General features: G+C 38.2%; 1 protein-coding gene across 8 annotated transcripts in view; it reads left to right on the top strand.

Annotated features, from left to right (window-relative positions):
• Positions 1-23,598, top strand: part of CACNB2 (calcium voltage-gated channel auxiliary subunit beta 2) — a 257,225-nt gene that overhangs the window by 124,024 nt on the left and 109,603 nt on the right. Inside the window, exon 1 of one of the 8 annotated variants that reach the window (XM_027695739.1) lies at positions 19,180-19,467. The exons of the other annotated variants lie outside the window; for them this stretch is intronic. Coding sequence (XP_027551540.1) covers positions 19,435-19,467 — 33 coding nt within the window. The 5' untranslated portion in view covers positions 19,180-19,434. Of the gene's footprint in view, positions 1-19,179; positions 19,468-23,598 lie in introns of those variants that run through there. 8 annotated transcript variants of the gene reach the window in all.

The following is a 23,598-nucleotide window of genomic DNA, read 5'->3' as shown; positions in this document are numbered from 1 at the left end:
GGGTGTGCCTTATTCACTGTGGATGGAGTTAAATTTGTACTTTGAATGGGAAAAATGTGGCATGAACTATCTTTAATTAAAAAAAAAGCTTTTGTTTAAACATTAACCCAATTGTATGTATTTTAAAAGCCATCATTTTTCCTGTTTACTTAAGTATTTTTGTTGGGGTGGTGAATTATTAATATTTTGAATATGAGGAACCTATTGTGAAGTAGGTGTCTTTTCTGCTTTTAAACTGATACAGTATTAAATTGCAGAGCTATTGCTATGCATGACAAAATAGAAATAAAGCTCACAAAAGGGGTTAGCCCCTTGATAGGTTATCTCGTAAGGTTTTGCGATGATCTAGGCTTGTAGCTCCACCACTACCAGCATCCTTTCCCTTGCTTTTGTTTCCTTTAGCTATTTCATCTTACTGACCCTGAAAAAAACCCCACAAAACAAACAAGTAGTCTCCTACTAAGCCAGGTATGTCACTGTCCTCCTAGAGGGGTCTAACAAGTGCTGGGGCCAGCAGAGGGGAGGGAAGGGCCTGATGGAGGTACCACAGCTGGGGGAAAAAGTGGAGAGGACCAAGAGCTCTGCTCCCAGCAGTAGTGTTAATTTTTTTTAAATTTAACTGTTTTATGGGATGTTTTTGTTTTATGTGTTGCAATCAGATTCCTGTAAATTTCCTAATACGTCTTTCAGTGCCATCAGCTAACTTAAAATTTCATCTAGTGCTGAAGTTCCTTCTCTGCAGAAATTTAAACCAAACTGTAGGTGCTCTGTGAATCCTGCTTGCCCAACTAACACCTAACCTTGAAGTACTGTTGGACACTGATCCTACTTTGTGGATCTTGCAGTAAGGTATTGTCATGTAAAAATGGGATTTACTTCAACTGGTGGAATTCCACATTTTCCATTAAATTGATTTTTGGCAAAGCAGTGTTTACTTGAAGCCAGGAAGATCAGCATCCATGAAGATGCAGCAATTCACTCTTGAACGCAATTGATGGTCTCAGGAGCAACAGTTTGCAAGACAATTTCTTCAAGCTAGCTGGTCAAAAATGAGAAATATCAAGGTGCAGTTCTTGGTAAGACAGGCACTCTTATTGTGCATTTCAGCTGTAAAACGCAACTGTGAACTTTTTTTCTCACAGTAGGTATCTAATCAAGTCAGCTTGCCCTTGTCAAAAAACACTAATCTAACTCTTCCCCATCTGTTATAACCAATAACACTGCTGGTTTGAATACTCACCTGTTTCAAACCTTCAAACCTATTTTGAAATATTTAGGGATTACAGAATTTTCTCCTTTATTCTGTGACAAATTTTTCATCTGGAGTCCTCTCCCACTTACAGAAAATAGTTGGTTTTTCATTGGCGATGGAGAGAAAAACTGTCCTTTACTCAAACTGGACAAAATGTACTTGGAAAGCGATCAGCGATCCTACAGCTCAGCTCCCAGTGTGCTGGGTGAGCAACTGGGCTGTTGTCTTTTGCTAGAAGTATCAGCCAGCTGCTCTCTCAGCATCTCATCTGGGGCTCTGCTGTGTCAGTGGGCACAGCAGAAAGTGGACTGGCCCTTTGGTAGAGATCTGAGAGGGGAGGATGAACCTGAGAAACTTTCATGGACTTTGACATGAACCAGGGGACTGAGTGGTCTCCTGCTGACAGGACTTGGGTGGTTTTGCGTGTTTTCTGTGGAAAGGTGTTGCAAAAATTTAGAAAATCTGAGTTTGGTTTGTTTGCTACTGAATTGTTGACTCTCTGTGATCTTTGACTAATTTATCATCTGTCTTCTCAAAAAAAATTTTTAGATGTCAAAATTCATATACATCAACTTTGCGTAGGCATATGTAGACTTCTACTGTCTTGTCATGATAAATAAATAAGGGATTTTAGTACCTTGATATCTTTTGGAAAGACTTTGGGTCTTCTAAAAGGGGAAAACAAACTCTTCTGAAGCTGAATCTTACCAGATGAGAAGAGCTGGTAATATATGACTCTTATAGGAATGTCAAAGGGATAAATATTCACCTTCAAATAGGAAAAGGGAACAGTTTGGATTGTAGTTAATCCACAACCTGAGGTCTTTGTATGGGATACTTGGATACCTAAAGTTTTGACTCAGCCATCTCAGAAACATGAAGTTATGTTTTGAAAAATTTTGTAAGATTGATGAGATACTTGGTGACTGAATAAAAACAAATGTGATGTCTGAGGTAACTGAAGAAAAACAAATGCATTATCTGCTTTTAAAATGGGAAAGAAATAAGAAATAGAATAATTTTCCTGTGTGTGTATATATATATATATATATGTATTAGATTTAGACATGCAGATTACAAGTTGCCGTGCATAAATCCATCAGAAAATGTCAGATAACAGAATTCATAATGAGGCAGAATTACAATAAATTGCCTTAATTTGTTTGCCATATGCTAAGCATGCCCACATGTCCACATATGGATCAGCTGATGCACAATAACTTGGTGATGAGAAAAATTACTCATATGTCTTAAGGTTTTATCAGCTTCTGAGTTATTGACTGTGTGATCTCTAACTACTCGTTTTTGATCTGATTTGTCAACAAGAACTTTTATAGATTGACATCCATGCTTAACTTGGGATGGAAAGAGGCAGAGTGCAGATATCTTGCTTTGTTAGACGAAGAGACAAAACCAAAAAAACTTAAACATTCACAAGCAAGCCTCTATTAGTATGTTACTAAGCATTTAGTTAATCAGTACTCTTGTTTTCTGATGTTCCTAATGGCATTTATAGTCCAAACCTAGTAAAATTTCATAAAGTTGTGTTTAAAATTAACTGAGGCTTCTGATGAAATCGCTATGTAAATACAGAATATTAGACTTAAAGGCTACTTCTCCATTAGAGCTATACAGGATTAAAGAATGAATTACAATAGTAATAATTGGATTAATTGTGTTCTGTTCTCTTAGTAAAGATGTTATATTTTTCTGTAAGGGGCTGAAGGTCACTTACTTCTGTTCTAAGGTACCCTAACTTGTCAGGATACACAGCAGGCAGCTTTTAACAGATCTGGTACTTCTTAGGTGATGATTCACCCTGTTGGGCAAAAATAGACAGAAGTCATCTAGCACTTACTGTATACTAGTTCCATGACTGTCTGCTCAGAAGTTAAAAATTAAAAAAAAAACAAACCAAACAAACAAACAAACAAAAACGGAAGAAAAAGAGGTGATTTCTATTATTCTATTGGTAGAAGATTTAGGGAAACTTGGAAACTTTATGATTTTTCTATTGTTGTTTCCACAGTTTAAATCATCTATTACTGTGTTTTCTACTACAAAGTTCTTTTATTTCAATATTGTGATACCAAAATTTGCCATGATAACAGCATGGTCTTGCAAGCTTAGTTTCAGTATTCTGTAAAATCTGCCGAAGGGTAGAAAACAAGCCTCTGGAATGAGAGCTGCCCTGTCCTAATTGCAATATTCCAGCTGGGACTGTGATTGTGTGTTCTTCAGAGTACTTCTGATTTGCCCCAAGGTATTTGTGTCCCACAGCATGTCTTAAACTTTTTAGGGATAATAACTTTGCCAAAAAGCTAGCTCAGTAAATTAACTGTAAAACCGCCGACATTATTAATACAGTGTTGCATCAGAAATTGCTATTTTTCTCACAGCCTTCTAAAATTGTATTTGCTGAAGTTTACTGTTTGCTTCCTCGGAAACTGGTAGTTGTTTCAACATTTTGAGTTTAATAATCCATCCTTAGAAGTGCCTTATGGAAGTCAAAATAAGTTATTTAAGAGGTTGTCAATGTTCTGTGTATTTTTCTTTGCTGAATCTATTTCAGATAAATAGAAATGTCTATTTAATAAGAAAGGAAGGCAAGGTTTCTAGTAATTTAGCGTCCAAACTGGACTTAATATGAATACTGAATTCTGAAACAGTGATAACATTTCAACAATCCTGCATTCCCATACTCCCCTAAAAAGAAAAAAAAAACAAACAGGAAAAACACAGCAAACAAACAATCACCTGATCAGGTATTAAACAAAAGTCACTTCTTGTTTCAGTGAATTAGAATTGTTAACAATGTGGTATGCTGATAATATAAGTAAGAAATTATATTTTAAAATGTTAATTTTATATTGATCAATCTTGGTACACCCTAAAAGTGGTTGTGTGAATATAAATGTTAATATAGTGGAATATAAATTCCATAATTCCAGTTAATATAAATGGAAACCAGTCTGAAGTTTCTGTTTAAAAGAAAAAAAAGATCTGCTTTTATTCTTATTGTGAGACATGTAGGTAGGGTCTGCCTTTCCCTCTCCAAGTACTGTCAACTTTACAGGGTCTACTCACAAAGTCAGTGTTAAGAGTTTGGCCTTTGAAAATAGGCAATGTTTTCAGCTCTCATGGACCACAGTTTGGACTGGTTAGACTTTATGGGGCTTTGCTTGTCTCACATGCCTATTAAAGACCAGCCTCAAGATGTAGGCAGAGGAGAAGATTGCCTAGCTCACCGAGCAGCTGTAGCCAAAAGAATGTTTGTGCTTGTTGCTGCTCTGAGGAGTCACTGTCTCAGCATTCATTACCTCAGTGGTAACACAGGCAGAAAGCATCTTCTCTGGAACTCTTTCTCTGTACCATTCCTTGCCTGTTGTGCTGCCTGTTGCTTTCTCCTCTTTACTACACCTTCAGAACCCTCAGACCAATACAAACATATATCTTTCCTTCTTCTTATTCACATCTAACCTATGCTCTTATTTTAAGTCTTGACCTTAATCTTGCAAATTCTTAAACTCATTAGGGCCAATAATATTATGCACGTAAGTTTTCCTGACAATTTCAGTGGACTGGCGAATGCACTGAAATATTGCCATGCTGATGTGTCTAATGATGCTTTTTTAGGATGGTGTTTTATGTAAAGAATCATGATTAAGGTTCATTTACATGTATCTTCTACCATAATAGATCTTCTACCTTAATTATAGTCAACCAGAACTTTCCTTTTACAGCGAAAATTTCCAACTTAAATTGAGATTTACAGCTTGAAATTCCAGTGCAAAATATCTCTGGGAGTGGGGGAGAAGAAAAAAAAGATCTGTATCCACAAGCATCAATCAATCGATTATGCAGTGTTTATGTTCAGATGCTTCCCCAGGACTTGTTTCTGGCTGCACAGCCAGTTGTAAGTTAACAGGGGGCCATGCGTGCTGCAAAGCATGCATCTGAGATTAATAAAATGTTATGTTACTCCAGCAAGTGTGCAGGGTTTGTTCCTACAGCGCCTGACGTCACCGTGAGCACGGAGCCCTCCCACTCCTCCTTGGTAATTGATGGTGACGGGCTCTCTGCTGAGCTGTAACCTAACATAGGGATTGAATCAGATCAACAGCTGAGAGAAATCACCAGCAAACAGTCTTGCTCCATATAGACAAAAGCTGGGCCCTGTTAACCAGGCCTTAGCTGGACAAGTATTTTAAATAATGGTTAATGTAGGCTGAGTTGCTGAAGTTTTCGCTGGTGCACTGCTTTGCTTCGGAGATTTTGCTCCTGCAAGAAGTGTTGCTGTTGCTGGAAGGGCTGGCCTGCTTGGAGTGAGGCTGACATGCTTGACAGACGCCTGATGTCTCCTCAAACTAAGCACATTACTCCTGGGGTAAGCATATGCGGAAGGAGTGCAGGCCAGATGCTCGGGAGCCCTTTAATTTTACAATGTGATGTAGAGGCTGGCTTGCAAATTAACTTAATTACAGTTAAACTGTTTCGCTTTGCTCTCATCTAGCAAGCTGAAATGTTGTTGAGAAGTGTGCCAGCCTTTTTATGGAAGTCCAAACTATATACTTTTTTAAAACATACTAACTTGGCTTATAATGTTGAAAAAGTGAAAAAAAATTAGTTGAGGGGGAGGGAAAGCACTTGCAAGTGGCTGTTGCTGAGAGCTTCTGTCTATAACCCTATTAAAGTAGTCAAAATGAAGTTGCTTGCTGTTTGTTCCGTGATTTGGGGGATTGTGCTAAATTATTTTCTCCTCAATATGAGTGCAATGGGACTCTCTGCTGGCAGTAACTTGAAGTACATTCTCTTTACAGACACAAACATTATACTCTACTATTTTTGTTTGGGTTATGTTGGAACACACTCAGAAGTTTTTGTTTGGCAGCATTTGAGCAGGTACATGTATCCTGGGGCCAGGGACTTATAGCAGCAGATATCCCAAAACAGCTGTGCTCGTGAAATAAAATATGAATAGATGACAAATACTATTTTTAAAGTTCTAATGAATGTGCTTTGTTTTCTTTTTTTGCACTGTAAAACCAAGGAAGGAGATTAAAATAAAATTAACATGAGCATAATTTTAAGCCAAATATTTGGCTTAAGCTTGCCGCTTTCTATAACATTTATGAGAGATTTGAATAAAGTTGTAGTAAAAGAACTGTACCATAGACATGACAGTAGCTTTCCAGGGTTATTCTGAGAAAACTCAGGGACATTGTCTTGTGTAACAGCTGCTCCAGAGCTTTTTGTAGCAGGAAATCAGATTTGGATCATTCTTATTCCTGGATTATTTAGGGATCTCCACATAGGAAGCTAAGTAGTTATTGCTAACATCCATTCTGTTCTCGTTTTATGGACAACTTTTCTTTATGGACAACTACTTTTTACTTCAATTATAATGTGCTCGTATGCTTGTGGGAGCAATAATGCAATGGTGAGTCTTACAGGAAGTATGCCATGAAGTAGGAAAGTGTACAAATACTATATACAACTCCACTGAATGTGTTTTCAGCATGGATGTTCAGAACAGTAGAAATCAGCTACTAATAGAATCACAGAACCATTTAGGTTGGAAAAGACCCTTGAGATCACTGAGTCCAACTATAGCTATAACCTTTAGTCTTTTCTTATCTAATTACTATAGTTAAAAGCGTAAGTCTTTATGTTTTAATTTATATACAAGCAATTATTAAAAGTTCTGATGAATAATTATGTTTTAGGGTTCTCTGACAATCCCAATACAACTTAAATGGGGAAAAATCGGAGCATAATTTTTTTTCCTTGGGAAAAGTTTGTAAAATGAAAAAAAAATCAAATTGGAAAATACTGTTTTCCTAAAGAGAAGCAACCTAATGTTAGAACTTAGCACAAATAATGTCCACGTGTCCATGAAACATTTTCATCTTTCTGTCAATTGGTTGTCAAATAATGTCATCAAGGAAATGGTGAGTTTGATTTATCTGGGCTATAGAGTAAAACGAAGCTTTTCCCTCCTAGCACATCATGAAGAAGTCCAAGTTCTATTTAGCATGATCACAGAGGTCCTGTTAGATGGAGGAAGAAGTTACTGTTTGGCAGGGTAAGGGGATCAGAGCAGGTGGTGCTGTGGATGTACAGCCCTTATGAACTGAGAAGCAGCAATAAAGAGGGATAGGTGAAGTGAAACGCAGGTGGCAAGGAATAAAAGGGATTCAACCATGTATGTTACATGGATATGTCAACAATTGGTCAAAGCTTTTTTCAAAGTTATAGTTGATGACCATTCTTTTCATGTTTCCTCAGTTTTTATCCTAGTCTCTAGCTGTGTCATGAGAGAAAAACCATTTAGCTTTGCTAATGTGAATTTTGGCTGTAGTCACTTCTTGTTCAGAAGCATTTTATGGAAAATCGTACTTGCAAATTAGCTTTTTTTTTGGCAGTACTAGTTCTCAGACATTATCTAATTGAAAAAATGAATTTTTTAAATGTCTTTGAGGAAAGTAATTGCGAAGATTAAAAAAGAGATATAGCTTGAGAACTTTCATATTCCTTGGCACGAATAATTAAGTAAATTGATTATTGATGATAGTCTTTTAATGACAGTTGTTGCATCAAAGGTGGATACAAATTGCATAATTGGCCATTGATACATTTTTCTGAATTGCCAAATTTCAGGATGTCCCTTGTAGCAGATTGACCCCTGATGTATTCCAGTTAATATAGAATGTTATAGTTGAATGAAATAAAATAATATTTATTGCATAACCACTGGTAGGTTTTCACCACCAACACAGTCCTTGTAACATAAAAATTCTTCAATATGGAAACTTTGGTAACTGTCAGAAAGTGTAAGCACATCAGGCACAGTAATTCTCTACAGTCTCCTGAGGCTGTCATTTTGTCTACCTCACCCTCTATGCAGAGAAGTGGCACCCTGCCTTTTTCCAATTTACCCAAATTTACCTGAATTAATGTTTTTACCATCAGTGAAATATATATTTGCTGCTGCTATTTTTCATTCAGTTTTCAAGTTGCAGTGAGCAAGCCTAGGAATTCATGAAATTGAAAGGGCTAATTCTGCTATTTACTTCCCAGAATCCATGGTGTGGAAGCGCAGCAAAAAAAAGAGTGTAAAAGGAGGGGAGGTAAAGTGCCTTGAAACTTCAATTGCATTCAGATATCCTTTTTATAGGCTATTAAACTGGGATGCTTTATTTCAATATTTTTAAAATTTTTTTTGCTATGGGCCAAGATATAGGAGAGATCAGAATTTTGAAAACAGGTTGTCTAATTACATATGAATATATAATCTTTTGCAATCTCTTAATTACTGATCCCTAAAGTCCTTCATTATAAGTTCAGCATTTGTTTACAAATGTTTATGCGCCACTAGTACTGCATGTGCACTGCACAAGAGCCTATGGTTTATACCATACTTGTAACTGCTTAATAACAGCAACCAGTGTTCTGTGACAATGATAGTTTGGAAATCTTCTGACTGACAGAATAAATGTTTACATTGCAGCTCATGCCATCATCTTATATTTAAACAAGCTGCTGAGTATTAAAGTGTATGGACAGTCTTTGTATAACAGCTCTGATTTTTTAGGTTTATTTCCTAAGACAAGATTTACGCAATCCCACTTTCCATCTGTTAGTTGTGCTGCTCAGGAACTTCAATCCAATGGCCAATTTAAATCAGCCTTGCAGAGGTCTCAGAAGTGGTGAGTAACTATAATAGACCTTCTTGGGGGATGGACAGAGTTGTTAAAGCCATTTTCTCGACATGCCAGCACCGGAGACGTAAGACACTGGGCTCCTCTGGCATCCAAAAGACAGCATCCATCCAGCCAAGGAGCACGACTTTTACTCTGGAACAGCTAAAATGAACATTGCCTCTTGTTCAACCAGCAGCTCATGGAAAGGGAAGAGAAGTTTGGGGAGGGGAGGGGAGCTGAGGGTACAGAACATGTGGTGTGTAGGGAAAATGAGAAAGAGCTGAAGGTACCGTGGAGGTGTGTGTGGGAACCCAAGCTTCATTTCTTCTGCTGTCACAAAACAACTTGTTTTTCTGCAGCTCATTAATGATACATTGCATTTTGCAGTATTTTAGTGGATATAGGCATCCATTTTTTCCTGAATATTTTGAGGCTGCTGAAAGGACGCCATCAGATTGACAATTTATAATATTTGTCCCTTAAAAATGTTTAGCTTGTTAGTTAATGGTATTAATGGAATATCATTACCAGAAAAAAATACCATTTTAAAGCTCTGGTAGCAATTCTAGATTTAAAAGGTAAATTTCTCTTTGAGTAGGATCGTGCTGATCGAAGGATGCCTGTAGAAAGACTGGCTTACAGTTGCAATAATTGTAACTTAGTGTCTTCTCAGTTTGACAAAGTCCTCAGTCACGTATGTATTATCATTTCTGTGCAATTCCTGCACAGAATTGTCTTGTTAGTACACAATTCAGCATCTCAGTTAATCAGGATAGAGTTTCCCTGAAAATCTCTGTGACCAAGATGTTCTTAGGCTTTACAGTTTTCCCTCTTATTAAAAACCTTATAGTTGGGGTTTGGACCAAAACACCTTTAAGGGTCCCTTCCAACACAAAATATTCTATGATTCTATGAGCAATATTCAGTGACTGATATTTATTTGAAAGATTCTGGTTATTTCTTTTCATGTCACATTCACATCTACTTTATCATTTTTATAAAATGATAATGTTCTTTTTATAAGCTAACAATGAAACAAGTATTTTCTAACCATAGTGTTATTTGAAAGAGTAATCTCTTCAGTATCTGTTCTCTAGAAACTTGCAAACCAATATATATATGAGGCATTGGAAAAAGTAGTGTTTGAATTTTTAAAATAAAATATTTTATTTCATTATATTAATATTATTCATTTTATTTTCAGCAATATTTCCAGTTTGTCTTGGGAACAGGGTCAGTTTGGTACGTAAGAAATAGGTTAATGCTTGATTATATAATAGTTTCAATACCTGATTGTAGGATGCTAGAAAAGTCGCTTTCAAACTAAGCACTTGGGTAACTTACTGCAAAATTCAAAGTAAATCAGTGAGTTCCCAAAATATCATTATATTTTCTGGCTGAATGTTTTCTATCAAGAAAATGTGATCAGGTTCTATTGCTGTGATTTCACATGGATCTCCCAGCTTCATTAGTATTTGTATAGACATAAAAAAAGCAATTAGCATTGTAATGGGGGAAATATTTCATTTTAGGAAAAGTTTAAGGTGTTGGAACTAAACCACTTGAGAGAATAATTTCCTTATTAAATTTTAAAAAGAACTTTCTGCATTGATGCTGGTTTAGTGTAAATCCATTATTCCATTCATGTCATGCACAGCACGATATACAACTTGAGTTCAGTTGTATGAATTTAGGAGAGGAGAAATTCTTGCAGCTTGGAATTAAAAATACTGTCTTCTTATAGGTCACTACTATATTAAGATCAACAATTATGGATTTGTTTAGAATTCTTATAATATTGCCTTTTTTCCTCATTTAAAATCAATTGTCTAGTAAGTTTTTTGTACTTAGGAGGAGTTCCTCTGTGACTTCAGAAATTCTCATCCAACTCACTTTAGTATCATAGATTTGTACCTAAAAAGTTAGTAGAGTATGACTGCTGTATCACAGGAACAGGTTCACCTTTAAAACTCTAACTAGCATGTAGAAAATACCTAAGTGCCTTTTTTGGAGTATCAGAGTCCTGCAGTGTCGGACAGAGAAGGCAAGCCCCACACAGAAATGCAGTTGGAAGGATTGCTCTTTGCTTTGATGCATGAGCTGTCAGTACTGTCAGCACAGGGAAACCAGGCTGTTTGGAGCACTCTTTTTATAAGCACTGATTGTGAATTGTAGCAAGAGAAGGTAAAAAAATGTGTCAAACAGAAAAATGTAATTGGAAAATCACATTTTTACACCAATCTAGATTATAACTGGGAAAAAATGTGTCCTTTCTGTGTAGAAGAGGAAGATTTTTTCACCTTGCCCTAAGTGTTCACCTTCTTACTCTCTGCTAACAAGATTCTGTTAATTTGAGTGGACAAGGAAGATTGACTGAAAGTACCTTACCTTCATGCTGCATCTCATCAGGACAGTTCTGAAGACGTTGTTGTAACATGGTGCATTAGTTCTCTGTAAGGAACAACTTACAGTACTTATTTCATCCATTACATTGCAAACTACTGCCCCCACTTAGCTGATATACTGGTTCTTATGACTGTGTTTTCACCGCAACACCCTGAGAGTTACTACCAGGGTTACACATCTGGCATCCTGCTCATCAAACTGAAGTATGTTTCTGCTATGCCAGGGTGACGCCCAGTCTCATAGATGAGAGAGCCATTACAACAGCACATATGCTACCTAAATTCCACTTTATTCCTATTTTGAACTCTGAAGTGGGTCTCAAGTGATAGATACTCCTTTCTGCAGAGACAAGTTTTCTGGCTTTCACATTTCACCAGAACTCATTTCACTGGAGCTTGTTAAATTCTACAAGCCAGTGCACCAAAAATTAAACATAATTAATTAATAGGATTGCAAAACTGTGACCATCAGAAATATTAGAGGCTTCAAGCACAGTAAAAATGAGAAATGGGAACTGAGATTTGAAGAAGTGATGAGGCCAAAGAAACCACAACATTTGGTGATAACCAATAATTTAAATTGATGGAATTGTGGAATGATGGCTTATGCCCAAAAATGAATAAACAAAAGCAAAGTAAGCCAAAATGTCTCCTGTGGCCTGTTGTTGTGGCTCTCCTGGTTAGGTGCATTTTAGTTTCTGAAATGAGAACAGAATTTGGAGGTTTCGATTGCTCAAGTTTTACAAGCCCTTCTATAAATGCAATTCTGAGATATGGTTGGACATTTTAAAAACCAAAAACATTTTAAAGGACCAGGGGCTCAGACATCTCCTCTATGAACTATTGGTTACTAAGTTAATATCCTGAGAATGGGAATTGCACAACAATAATACCCAGAGGACAATTTGTAACTGGAGCACAGTTTTCAGGATGTGGATGTGGCCAGAGGTGGTTAATATCCATAGTAGTTTGTGGTAGCTCCTGTATGCAGCTACAAGCCAACGTTACTCCTCAGTCTGCAACTCTGGGGTATCAGTATCTGGTGGTCATGGAGCTGCTCGTGGCACTTGAAACATTTCAGTGCCCCCAAAAGCAGACACGTGCTGAGTGTGAGAGTTAAGAGATTTTCACTGAGATTAAAACCCACTGTTTGTTTGATGTTGCGTTTAGTGTAGCAGCATGTAGTGGTGACACTATAAATTAGTAACTTTTCAGTGGAAAACTGTATGTTTTAAGGAAAAATAGCCAGGACAGGTCATTTCTACAGGGTTGTGTGAGGTTTATATGTTTTATTTCAAGATCTTAGTGTTCTCTGTGAAGATTGGTTCTGTTATTGATATTCTATGCTCAAAAGCATATTCATTTCCCTTCTTGCAATTAAGAAGTATAGGAAAATGAACATTCTATCTGTTTTAGTACTCAAAATATTATTTCTCTTAAATATGGTTTTTGGAGACATTTTTTTTTCCAACCACTTAAAGCTCTGACAGAATTTACTGTTTCAGAAGCTGTTTCAGAAGTGTTTGGTAGAACATTTGGCTGCAGGTGACTTCTGTGACCATCCTAGACCAGCAAGAGCATGCTGAGCACTTGAATTGTTCTTTCTGCTTATGTTCCTGTTCTCTGTGTTTCACTGCAGCAATGTTCAACATGACTCTAGATCACATGTAAAAAATAAAAATAAAAAGTCTTGCCCACACATGGGAACAATCACCTGTGAGCAGACCTTCTAACTTTATAGTATTTATAGCACCTCTCCAATATCCAAGTGAGGCAGAGGATTCATAATACAACAGGTATTGGTATTACGTATCTGTAATACAAATGGTATCAAACCTTTGCTAAGTTTCTGACACTCATTGTGAGTTGGGTTAGATCTTTTAACATGTAATTGCAAGGAGAACAGCAGTTTGTTATTTCTGTGACACTGTGAGAACATACTTACGTTATCTTTCAGCGCAGCAGGAGATAGCATGTGCCCCTAACGTACGTATGTTTGCAAGTTGAGAAGTTAAGTCTGCAGTTAATGTTATCACTGCTGTATCCTGAAATAGAAAACTGCAGGCAGATTGGATTGTGTCAGAGAATGGTAACCATAATAACCAATAACAATCTGCAAATGATAAGCAGCTTCAGTGTTTAAAAATAAAATTTACATAGCATTCCAATAGTTCCATGGGCATACTTTCGGATTTTATTTTATTATTCATTCATTTTAAGTTTGGTTTTGAGATTTAAGATGTGGCATTGATCTGAAGGAAGTGTTTCATTAGTGCATCTTGAATTAGTTCACACTGGTTTTTTATATACCTAAATAAATCTCACAAAAAAAGTCTTACTCAACAACCCTCTTTCAGATGTACACCATCTATAAGGGAGAATTATAAGCACTCTACAGGATGTATGGAATTTTATGGAAGGAGATTGACTTTGATTTTATGGTTGGATGTAAAATGCATGCATTCAGAAAAGAAATATGAAGTCTGCTGCAAATGCATCCTGATCATTTGGAATCTGCACCGTGTTCTGGGATGCTGCCCAACACTTCTGCTGATACAAAAATTAAAACAAACAAAAAAGCCCCTCTTTAGCTTGACCCAAACCATGCTATTTTTTGAGGCATGCTTTAAAAAGAAAGGAAGGTGTCATTCAAAGGAAGGAAGAGGTCCAAATTGTGTCCTGGCCCTGCCATCCTTCTCCTTTCATACCCCCAGCATACAAATAGTGTGTTTAGAAGGAGTTTCAGAAACTCTTACTTACGTAACCTGTTATTAAAGTATATGAGCATGGTGTTATGATCAAACTGTTAACTCTTTTGGGTTAACATGTTTTCATTCTCCCTTGCTGAGACAGCCCTGTCATTTTCATAAAATGCTTGAATGTTTCTTAGAACATGGAATCTTATTTCCCAGTTGCTCTTAATTGCCAAGACACTGTGGTTACCACCACACTGCATTCAGGGAGTTACAATGACAATGAGAAGAACCGGAAAAGATGAATTCTTCTAAATGTGCTGACGTTTTTCAGAGGAACAAGGTGTCCTGGGCTTCAGATCCATCCTGTAGCTCTTTCAGGGCAGCAACCCTCCTGGAGGTGTAAGTAAGCCACAGTTCATGCTGCTGCAAGTGTGTTGCCCAGAGTTAGAATGACCACCATGCGAGAAAATCAATCGAAGAGCTAAAATTCATATAAAAACTGAAAAATTGTTTGCTAATCATAATTTTCCCATATAAGTAACCTTGTTAAGAAATTATTCGGTGCTGGTGTGGGATGGGGTAGTTTGGATGGAGGGTTATTAAACTGAAATAGCTTTTGCTTTTTCATTTCATATGTGAGAGGGGATAAGTTACTCAGAGGTTTTTTGCCAGAGGTAAATGAAAAATGAAAATAGCAGCATTGCCAAAATTCCTTTAAAATGAAACTGTTGTGTTTACAAGAGACAATTCTTGTTGCTAGCTGTGTAAGAGAGTTACAAGCTGCTGATATTCTTCACTGGAATTTGAATTTGAATCTGAATTAGGTAAGAGAGAGTCAATTGCTTTCCATTAAAGTTCCTGAAGAAAAAAATGTTGTTACTGTTGGATGCAAGTTGAAAGATTCTTGTTTATCAAAAAAGGTCTGTTTAGTCTATTAACCTTGACAACCATGTCAGCAGTTTTTTCTGTTGTTTTCCCAAAGGCACTAAGTTAAAGTACTATGATATACAAAGCTATTTATAGTGTAGACAGTTCATAGCTATGCTTAAAAGACATAGGTCAGAGTTTAAATACCAGAGTTAAATCCTATTCTATTTGACAATTTGAAAAGTCATTATGCTGAATCTTGGAATATTGAAATGGAGGGATAGAATCGCTACAATATCAATGTCAGATATTTTTGTATGAATTTGTTACAGGTTCACAGACTGGTTGAAGTAAAAAGGAACCTCTGGAGCTAGTCCAGTCACCTGCTCAGAGCAAGGCCACCTAGAGCTGGTTACCCAGGACTGTGTTTAGCTGGCTTTTGAATATCTCCAGGGATGGAGACTCCTCAACCTCCCTGGGCAATCTGTGCCAGTAGTCAGTCACCCTCACAGTACAATAAAAAGATTCAACAAAACAAACACCACCACCACCAAAAAAATACCTATGTTCAAGTGGATTTTCCTATATTTCAGTCAATACTCGTTGCTTTTGCCTTTTCGTTAGGAGTCACTGACGAGAGTCTGGCTCTGTCTTCTTTACTCCCCTCCTACCAGATGCTCTACACCTTAACAGATTTTTATAAAGGGAACAAAATTTAGGGAAGCAATCAGAGAAAACAAAGTCCACACCTATTGACTCATGCACTTGTACCTGCTTGGCTCTGTTAACAGATTATTAGGATTGTTATTGCTGTTCTTGCTTCTACAAATGAGTAAGAGCTGCTCTAAAAGTGCTTGCATACAGTAGAAAGCTGAATAAGTGACTTATTTTATTGTTGTGATTTACTTCATCATTTGAGACTATTATCTTGACTCTCACAGTCACAGTAGTTTATTTTTCTTTACTCTGAATGCTGCTCCTTAAGGGCCACTCTTCATTAAGTTGGGTTTGTGTACCTGTGTAGTACCTGTCTCTGTCATACATCTTCAGAACATGTCCTGCTGAAAAGTGCCAGTGGTGGAGAGGAGCAATTTCACCCTTAGAATTGTTTCCGCCTTCCATTTTTCAGACCCATTGCTGTGGTTTTGACACTTTCTGCCTTTATCCCAGTTCTGTTGCTATACTAAAAACAGCATAGCAACTTTGTCTCTTGCTGAAGTTTCCAATTTACAAGTTTTCCAATAGCCCATAAAGAACTAGATTTTCATCTAGTTCAGCATTTCTGCGTTGCTCCTCACCATTCCCCTCTTCCCTGGTTACCACCTAGCTTTAGGCTAGTCAGGTAGCCAGCTGTCCCTGTGAAGGTCTTTTCAAATCCTGTTGTGCTCCCTACCTGCCATGAATGCTTTTCTTGCCTAATCCTAATTCCTGTCTTCTGGCCTGGCTTTTAGACTCTCCTCCCTGGGGGTCACAGAGTCACACTGCTTTCTTCCTTGTTCTGTACTCTGGCTTTCTGTCTTTCTCATTCCACCACGTCTCCAGCCCCATCATTGCCAAATTCATTTTTCCAACCTGTCTCTCTCTAATTTCCACTTTTGTGCTCACTCTTTCTATGTGGATCATGGGATTCTGGTCTGCAAGAGTCAGCACTGGCTAGACACTGTCTGCCCTATGCTGGCCAGTCCCATGTCACACTAAGATACCAGGAGAAGGCTGCACAGCAAAAACCCACTGCTATCACTTAACTGGGAGTGGAGCAGAGGTCATCCAGCAGTACTGTGCTAAGTTTAAACACCCTCAACAGGAGCGGCATTTTTGCAGACTTTTAACTCTGGAACCATAAAAGCTATATACAGATTTGCTTTGTGGAGCCCTGAGACAGACTTTGGTACCTGTCATGATGTTTCAATTCAACAGAGCAATGAGCAATTCAGCTTATTTACTGTCCAAGCTGCCAGACTCTGGCTGCTTGTACTGTCTGTAGTGAGAATTACTTGTGACATGAAAGTCACTTATGGTGACAGCCTGAATGCCCTAAGTCTCTGTTGAGTGTTTGCAAACTGCAATCCTCCCTTGATTTCTTATTTGTGCCCAAAGTAGAGAAGCTGATAAAATTATTTTTAAAAAAATTAAAATCATCATAATTTTCATACATAGAAAGGAGTATGCTTTCCTTACTTTTGATGGTAGGAGCACTTGTAACATTCCTGCTGATTTTTTTTCCTCCAAATTTGATTAGGAGAGCCATATCCAAAAGGGAGCAATCAAGCCACGGCACCCAAAATTCAGTTGTTTATAAGAGCTGTATCTGACAAACAAAGTAATGGGTGATGACTAGTATTGACACGTGTGGTTTCATGCTAAAAACATTGTGTAGTAAAGCTGAGGCAATTATACTAAATCTAATAAGTATATGTGACCACACTTGTTCAGCATCGATATGGACAACCAACTTGGGCAAGTGACTATTACATTCCACTTAGTGGTGTCTGATGTCTGATATTTACTGCCATACAGGAATTGTGCATGTTTTGTTTAATTTCTGGGAACACAATGTTATGATATTATTTGTTTGAAGAGTAATTTGCAGTTGATATAATGTGAAGTGACCGGTTTGGCTGACGGATAAACTGATGCTATTTTGTAAACATATGGTTGGAAACAAAATTAGTGTCTTCTGATTTCTAATTTGCCCTTTTCAATCATTTTCTTGGTTTTGTGAATACATACAAGAACTTGAAAAATCCAGTCATGAGTCACGTCACATATAGTCAACAGAGGACTAAAGGTCTGTTTTGACAGAGAAGGCAGATTGAGAGAAGAATATCCTACTAACTCACGCAAAGAAATTGAGGTAGTCAAGACAAGATCTATTTAAAATAAGCAGCGGATGAGGCAGGGGAAGGAACAGGGAGGATGTTTACAGTGTATTTGAACTGCTTCATTTAGTGCTTTTGTTAGGAAAGAGGTCTTGTTCTCTTTCTTCCGTGGAAGAGAAGGAAATTGAGTAGCACGAACTGGTTTTCAGTGCTCTGTGTGTATCTTGTCATGAGATGTGTATATTATATTAACTTGATTATAGATACAAATGGGCAAGCATACACCCACACATTTCCTCCTTAAGACATTACATATTCTGTATTTTTTTTCCTAGGGTTTATGTATAATTCTGGTTATGGGATATAGTGCTAGCAGCAGTATGAACTATAAGGAATGGAGAGGACTGAGCTGAGAGGGGATGGGTTTCCTAGTGCTGTTTTAAAGCAGTTTTGAGTGGGGTCATGTTACTGGATGCCAACTGGTGGCCTTTTCCTCAGTTGTAAAGAACAGACTTTCCCAGAGGACACTATTTCTGCATCCTGGATTACTTTATGCTGTCCTAAAACATTTTTAATGGGATTTATTTTTAAGCCTCATTTTAATATTAGTTTGGGAATGCTGTTGGTGAATTAGTCTCTGAAGTCTTTTAGTGTTAAGTGTTTTATTCTGCTCTTTTTTACTCTTTCCTGCCTGCTCTGCCTGGACTATAATTTGTCCAGGAGCGAGGCAGGGTCTTGAATTCTTCTGTCACGGTGTGCTATTGCATGCTGGATCTGCTTCCCGTGCACTGGAGGTAGCGGGTATAACTTTCTGTTACCTGAGTGCCATTGTGCTACAGAGATAAAATTGCATCGTGTCTCACTTACAGAGCAGTCTGGGACTAATCAGCAGAAGGAAAATGAAGTGAGTGAAACAGAAACGGGAAAGAATCCTGGGCTGTTTTTGTTGTTATTGTTGTTGTTGTTGTTTTTGTTTTATTTTTTTTTTAAGAGAGAGAGAAATTTTTTTTTTAAGAGATAGTGAAATAGCTCCATGGGTTTCTGCAGAACTCTCAAAGGAGCAAGGGGTAGGTTTAGGTGATCCAGAGTGTGTCTCCCCGGTTCACCCAGTGCTGCTGGCTCACCCCCAGCGCTCCGGCCGCAGCATCCTTCCCCTCAGTTTCTCGGTGACGAACACACCGAGCGGCCGCTCCCGAGGCGCTGCTCCCGCGGTGCGCCCGGGCTCTCCCATCCCCAGCCACGGCTCCGCGGGCCCCACTCGCGTTTTCCCAACCACGCGTTTCCCCCAAGACAATTTGGGCGGCGCCGTGCGAGGCGGGGCAGGGCCGGAACGCGGCGCTGTCGCCTCCCGCTGCCCGCACCGCCCCGACTGGGGCTGCCCCGCACCGCCCCGGCTGGGGCTGCCCGCCCCGAACGGCTCCGGACGGGCTCGGGGGCTGCCGCCGCCGCCGTCCGGAGAGTTTGGCTCCCGGAGCACTTTTCCGTTCCGCCAGCCCCGCGGCCCCGCAGCAGAGACTCGGAGTTCATGCCCGAGAGCAGCAGCGCTCCAGGAGCAGCCCAAGCGTGGGAAAGCTGTGCCGCCGCTGGGAAGCCTGCCCGGCTGGGACACGGGAGCTGAGGATGCAGTGGAAGATCTGACTTCAGGCGTTTGGGCGCTCTGGGCAACTAGTGTCAGGCTGTGAAGGTGCAACTATGTACCTTTTTGGCAGTGAGGAATACGAAGCGGTAAGATGTAAACTAAGGATTTTTTTTCCTCAATTGTTATTTACTTTTAACGTTCCTGTCTTCAAAGTTTGTTGGGCAGCTTTGAATTTCTGTCAGTACAGTGGTAGAACTTTAGTACTCACTCATTCGATTGCTTTTTCAAAATGACATATTTCTGCAAGTTCTTGGAGTACTGAGATACTATTTGCTAGATAAAATGCAATATACTTTCCCTGTCTTGTTTATTGCATTGTGGTGATATTGAAAATATTTAACTACTGAATATTATGAGGTAATTTGGGCTCTTGAGTTAAGCAAACCCATACCTACATTCAGAATTTGTCTCATACTTTGTAATGTAGACAGACTACAAGGAGCTTACAGAACTGCCCTTAATAGTATGTTTGTGGGGACGTTGCCAAACTGTTTCTTTTGTGCAGTTCAAAGCCTGTCATTGTAATGTAATGCAATGTCCATCAAAAAAGCAGGCTTAAAAAAAACCCCAAACACACCCACATTAAGATCTGACAAATCTTTACTTATGTTTGTAAAATAGCATTTGAAATAAGCTAATAACATCAGAGAAGACCAGAAGAAATTCACTAATAGCTCCACACTGTTGCATGACATTGTTGAGTGACATAAAAGTTTGACATAAAATTTTATAGCTTATGGTTCAAGTGCTACACTGTAAGCAAAATGGATGCATTCTTCCACCTACTTATGACTGAGTCCAAATCTGAGGAGCTTTGGGGAAAAATAATGAGACTGAAAAAGATGTATGAACTCTACTATAGGACGTCAAAATAAATTCCACGTGTTAAAAAGTGACACATTCTTCGCACATAACTGGCAATTGCAAATGTTTTGTTTTGATTATTAGTTGCTCCTCAAAGTATGAAAGGGCCTCTTATGGCAGTCTGGGTTCATTTCTAGGTATAATTCAGTTATTTTGAATTTTTTCCTTTTTTCCTTTTTTTTCCCTTAATTCCAACCACCTATGTTTTTGAGATGCAAGAAATGTAGAAGACATTCAGGAAAATAATTTAAGTGCAGCTGTCCGCACATTGAACTCATCTGTATGTGTGACTTGCACAAACTTTCACAAACCAAGAAAGGTAGCTGAAAAGAACTTAGCTTCTCCAAAGCAGTACACCACATGGCATTGCTGAATTCAGCTAGTCTGAAATTTTAAAGTATCTTGAAAATAACCTAGATTACTGAAGAATGGTGTTAGGGCTTTGGACTCAAATCTCAATCTCTTCTCCTGATGCTGTTTCAACTTTTTAAAAGTATTGAAGTACTCTGTGTCATAGAACATAGTTTAATGTTTAAGACACCTTTCCCAGAGAGGTGGGCCATGTCATTCCAGTCCCTTTTCTACTACATAGTTGTGCAAAGTGAAATAACATCAATAGAAAAAGTAAGAAGTCCACCACGAATTGTGTGGAGTCAGGTTTCCTTTTTTTTCTTTTATTCTTTTTGATATCTCTAGAGGTCCCTGAAACTGAAGTGTAATGACCTGTTCAAATAAAATGTTTCATTAAGTGCAAACTGAAATATCATTTTGGTCATTTCTTCTTCGTTTTTCTTTAAAGCAAAATAGTTCAGGGCAAAATAGAGATGCACTTTTTATGGTGTTATTTTGGCAGCCATACTTACCAAGATGTTTGCTTTATTCGGTGGGAAGTACAGTAGAATTGATGGCGTACATAAAGCTTTAAAAACACCTTTATTATTCAGTAAAAGCTATAATCAATGTGAAACTTCTATCTGTGTAGATTTGTCGTTCATGAAACCATATGTTCTGCACCATGGAACAGGCATTTGTTTTATCTTCCCACACAAACAATTACTTGAGTCACTGAAGGACGAAGTGAGTAAAAAGAGTGACAGTGAAGAATCTCAGAGTTTAATTTTAAGTTTGTTATTAATTTAAAGCAATTTTAATTTATTTTTAGGCATTCTAGCTATGGATATAAAATTTGATTTTTATCCTAGGAAGGAGACTCCTGATGGAATGAAACATAACATCATTAAAGCATTTCTTAGTGGAAATCTGTCTTTAAAAACTCGATCTTTAAATAGAGTAATAGAGAAATGTAACTGTATGTGATCATTGTGTGCATTTCACATGCACACATGTACGTCCAGATGAGCCTGCACACACACTTGCAGAAACAACATCTGAAGCGATGTTGTAACTCAGTTAAATTTAATAGCAAAACAGTGCAGACTGGTGCTACCAGCTTTTGCATGTAGTGTCCACTTTGCTTTCTTTTTGCTCCTGTGTATAAACAAGCTATTAGAATAAGCACTTAGCTTATTCTAAGTGCATAATAAATCTAGATATCTGACAGTACTGATAATCAACTTTTGTACCATCTCCCACCAACCTCAGCTAAACAGAGATAATACCACTTAAAAATCAGTTATCAAAAGACAAAGCTGGGGTTTATGATCACTTCATCTTAAAAATAAAAACAAAGTGTCATTTTATGACACAGTGACGAAAGCTATATTTTTGAAATTAATAATAAAACCATGTCCTTTCCTGTTTCCATTAGTATTTTCATAAATGTTCTGACTTGGGGTGTAGAGTGTCTTTCACATTGCATTTTAACACTTTAGGCAGATGCTTATTAAGCTCCTTATAACTGGTGGAATAAACATGTAGTACCTTTTGAGGCATTTTTTTATGCCATGTATCTGGCATATATAAGTGATATAAGTGATTTAATTTCATAAATACAGGAAACTATAAAATGCTACAGGCCGAACAGTCCCGTTTGTGGCTCTAAGTTGTTTGTGTTTCTTGTTTGTTTGCAAAATAAACCTCTGATAACCAAACAGAATTGGAATAGCTCATCGAAAATGAAGCAGAAAGTGGGAGCTCCTTTTCACAGATACCTGGTAGATCATAGTCTGCACAAATCTCCAAAAGCAAAAGCATCTAAAACTTACTCCCAAGAGTCTTTTGAGTTGATGGCTAGTGCTAGCTAGTGCTTGCATGTCTGGGAGGCCTGGCTGGCTCTGCTGTGTCCCCAGGCTATACTTTTCCCATGGCTGCAGAGCCTCTGCTCTTCCTCCCTCAGGTGGCCTTGCCAGGGCTGTGGGTGCTGGGCATCTCCAGCTACATCCCCCACTGCCTTTCCAGGGGCCTCTGGGTGTAGGTATGTGGGCCAGGACTGATGCAGACTTGTCTGTGATGGGGCGTGGGACACCTTTAGCATTTCATCTCTCCTTCCTGACAGCAGTCTTACCTGGCAGAAACTTTGGGCTCTGTTGTGGCAGTATGATCAAACACTGTGATGGTAAGTGTAGAGTTAATTAGGATTTCTTCTCAGAACAACCTAATCATTGGAAAACTACTTTTTAGCAGAATAATTCAAGGGCAGGGAGGAGTTTTCATGGTGGTTGGTCATTTAAGAAAAATCATTGCATTTCATTGACTCTATTGCATGAGACTTTCAAACTTTTGCAAACAAGAAGCTGCTTTGAACTTTCTTAAGAAACTCAAAACTCAGCTTTTTTTGATCTCCATAGATATTTTTCTTGGAAAATGTTCTTACAAAGAATGGGAAACCTCTTTATAAATCCAGTGGCTGTGATGTTCAGAGCAAATGTTTTGGTTGCCTTGAAAATCCAGCATTTGTCATTTGTGTTCTCCAGGCAAAAGTTTTGAACTTGTCTATTTAAATTAAATCTTCAATTCCCTGGAGTTTGCCTATGTCCTCTTGCAGGACGGAGCACTTCTTATGGAATATTAAGTATGATGTTGATAGATGCCAGTTACACTCATGGCTCCTGCAGGGCAGCATTATCTTCTAAAAAGTATGAAAATCTGTCTGCTAAATTTCTAAAGGAGGGAAAGATCTTGAAGCAGTCAAATGTCATTCAGGTTTGAGAAGACTTACTTTTCAACTGCTATTTGTGAATCAGACAAATCCCAATTTCATGTGCACAGACATTCAGCTGAAAGGGCTGATTTTGCTGTGTGAAGGGAAAACTCCACCTATTTTGGAAATATGCTATTGTAAGTCCTAGAAATCAGTAGGGAGAACACAGTGATGTGTTTTCAGTGTTTATTCTGAGTCATTGCTACTTACCTTATTTCAGAAACTGAGTGAAGGGAGAAAAGATAATAAGGGT

This window comes from Neopelma chrysocephalum, unplaced genomic scaffold (genome assembly GCF_003984885.1).
Source record: "Neopelma chrysocephalum unplaced genomic scaffold, ASM398488v2 Primary Assembly neopelma1_102, whole genome shotgun sequence".
Taxonomy (NCBI): domain Eukaryota; kingdom Metazoa; phylum Chordata; class Aves; order Passeriformes; family Pipridae; genus Neopelma; species Neopelma chrysocephalum.
Note: the sequence above shows the minus strand (reverse complement) of the source record. Positions and strands in the feature narration are given on the sequence as shown.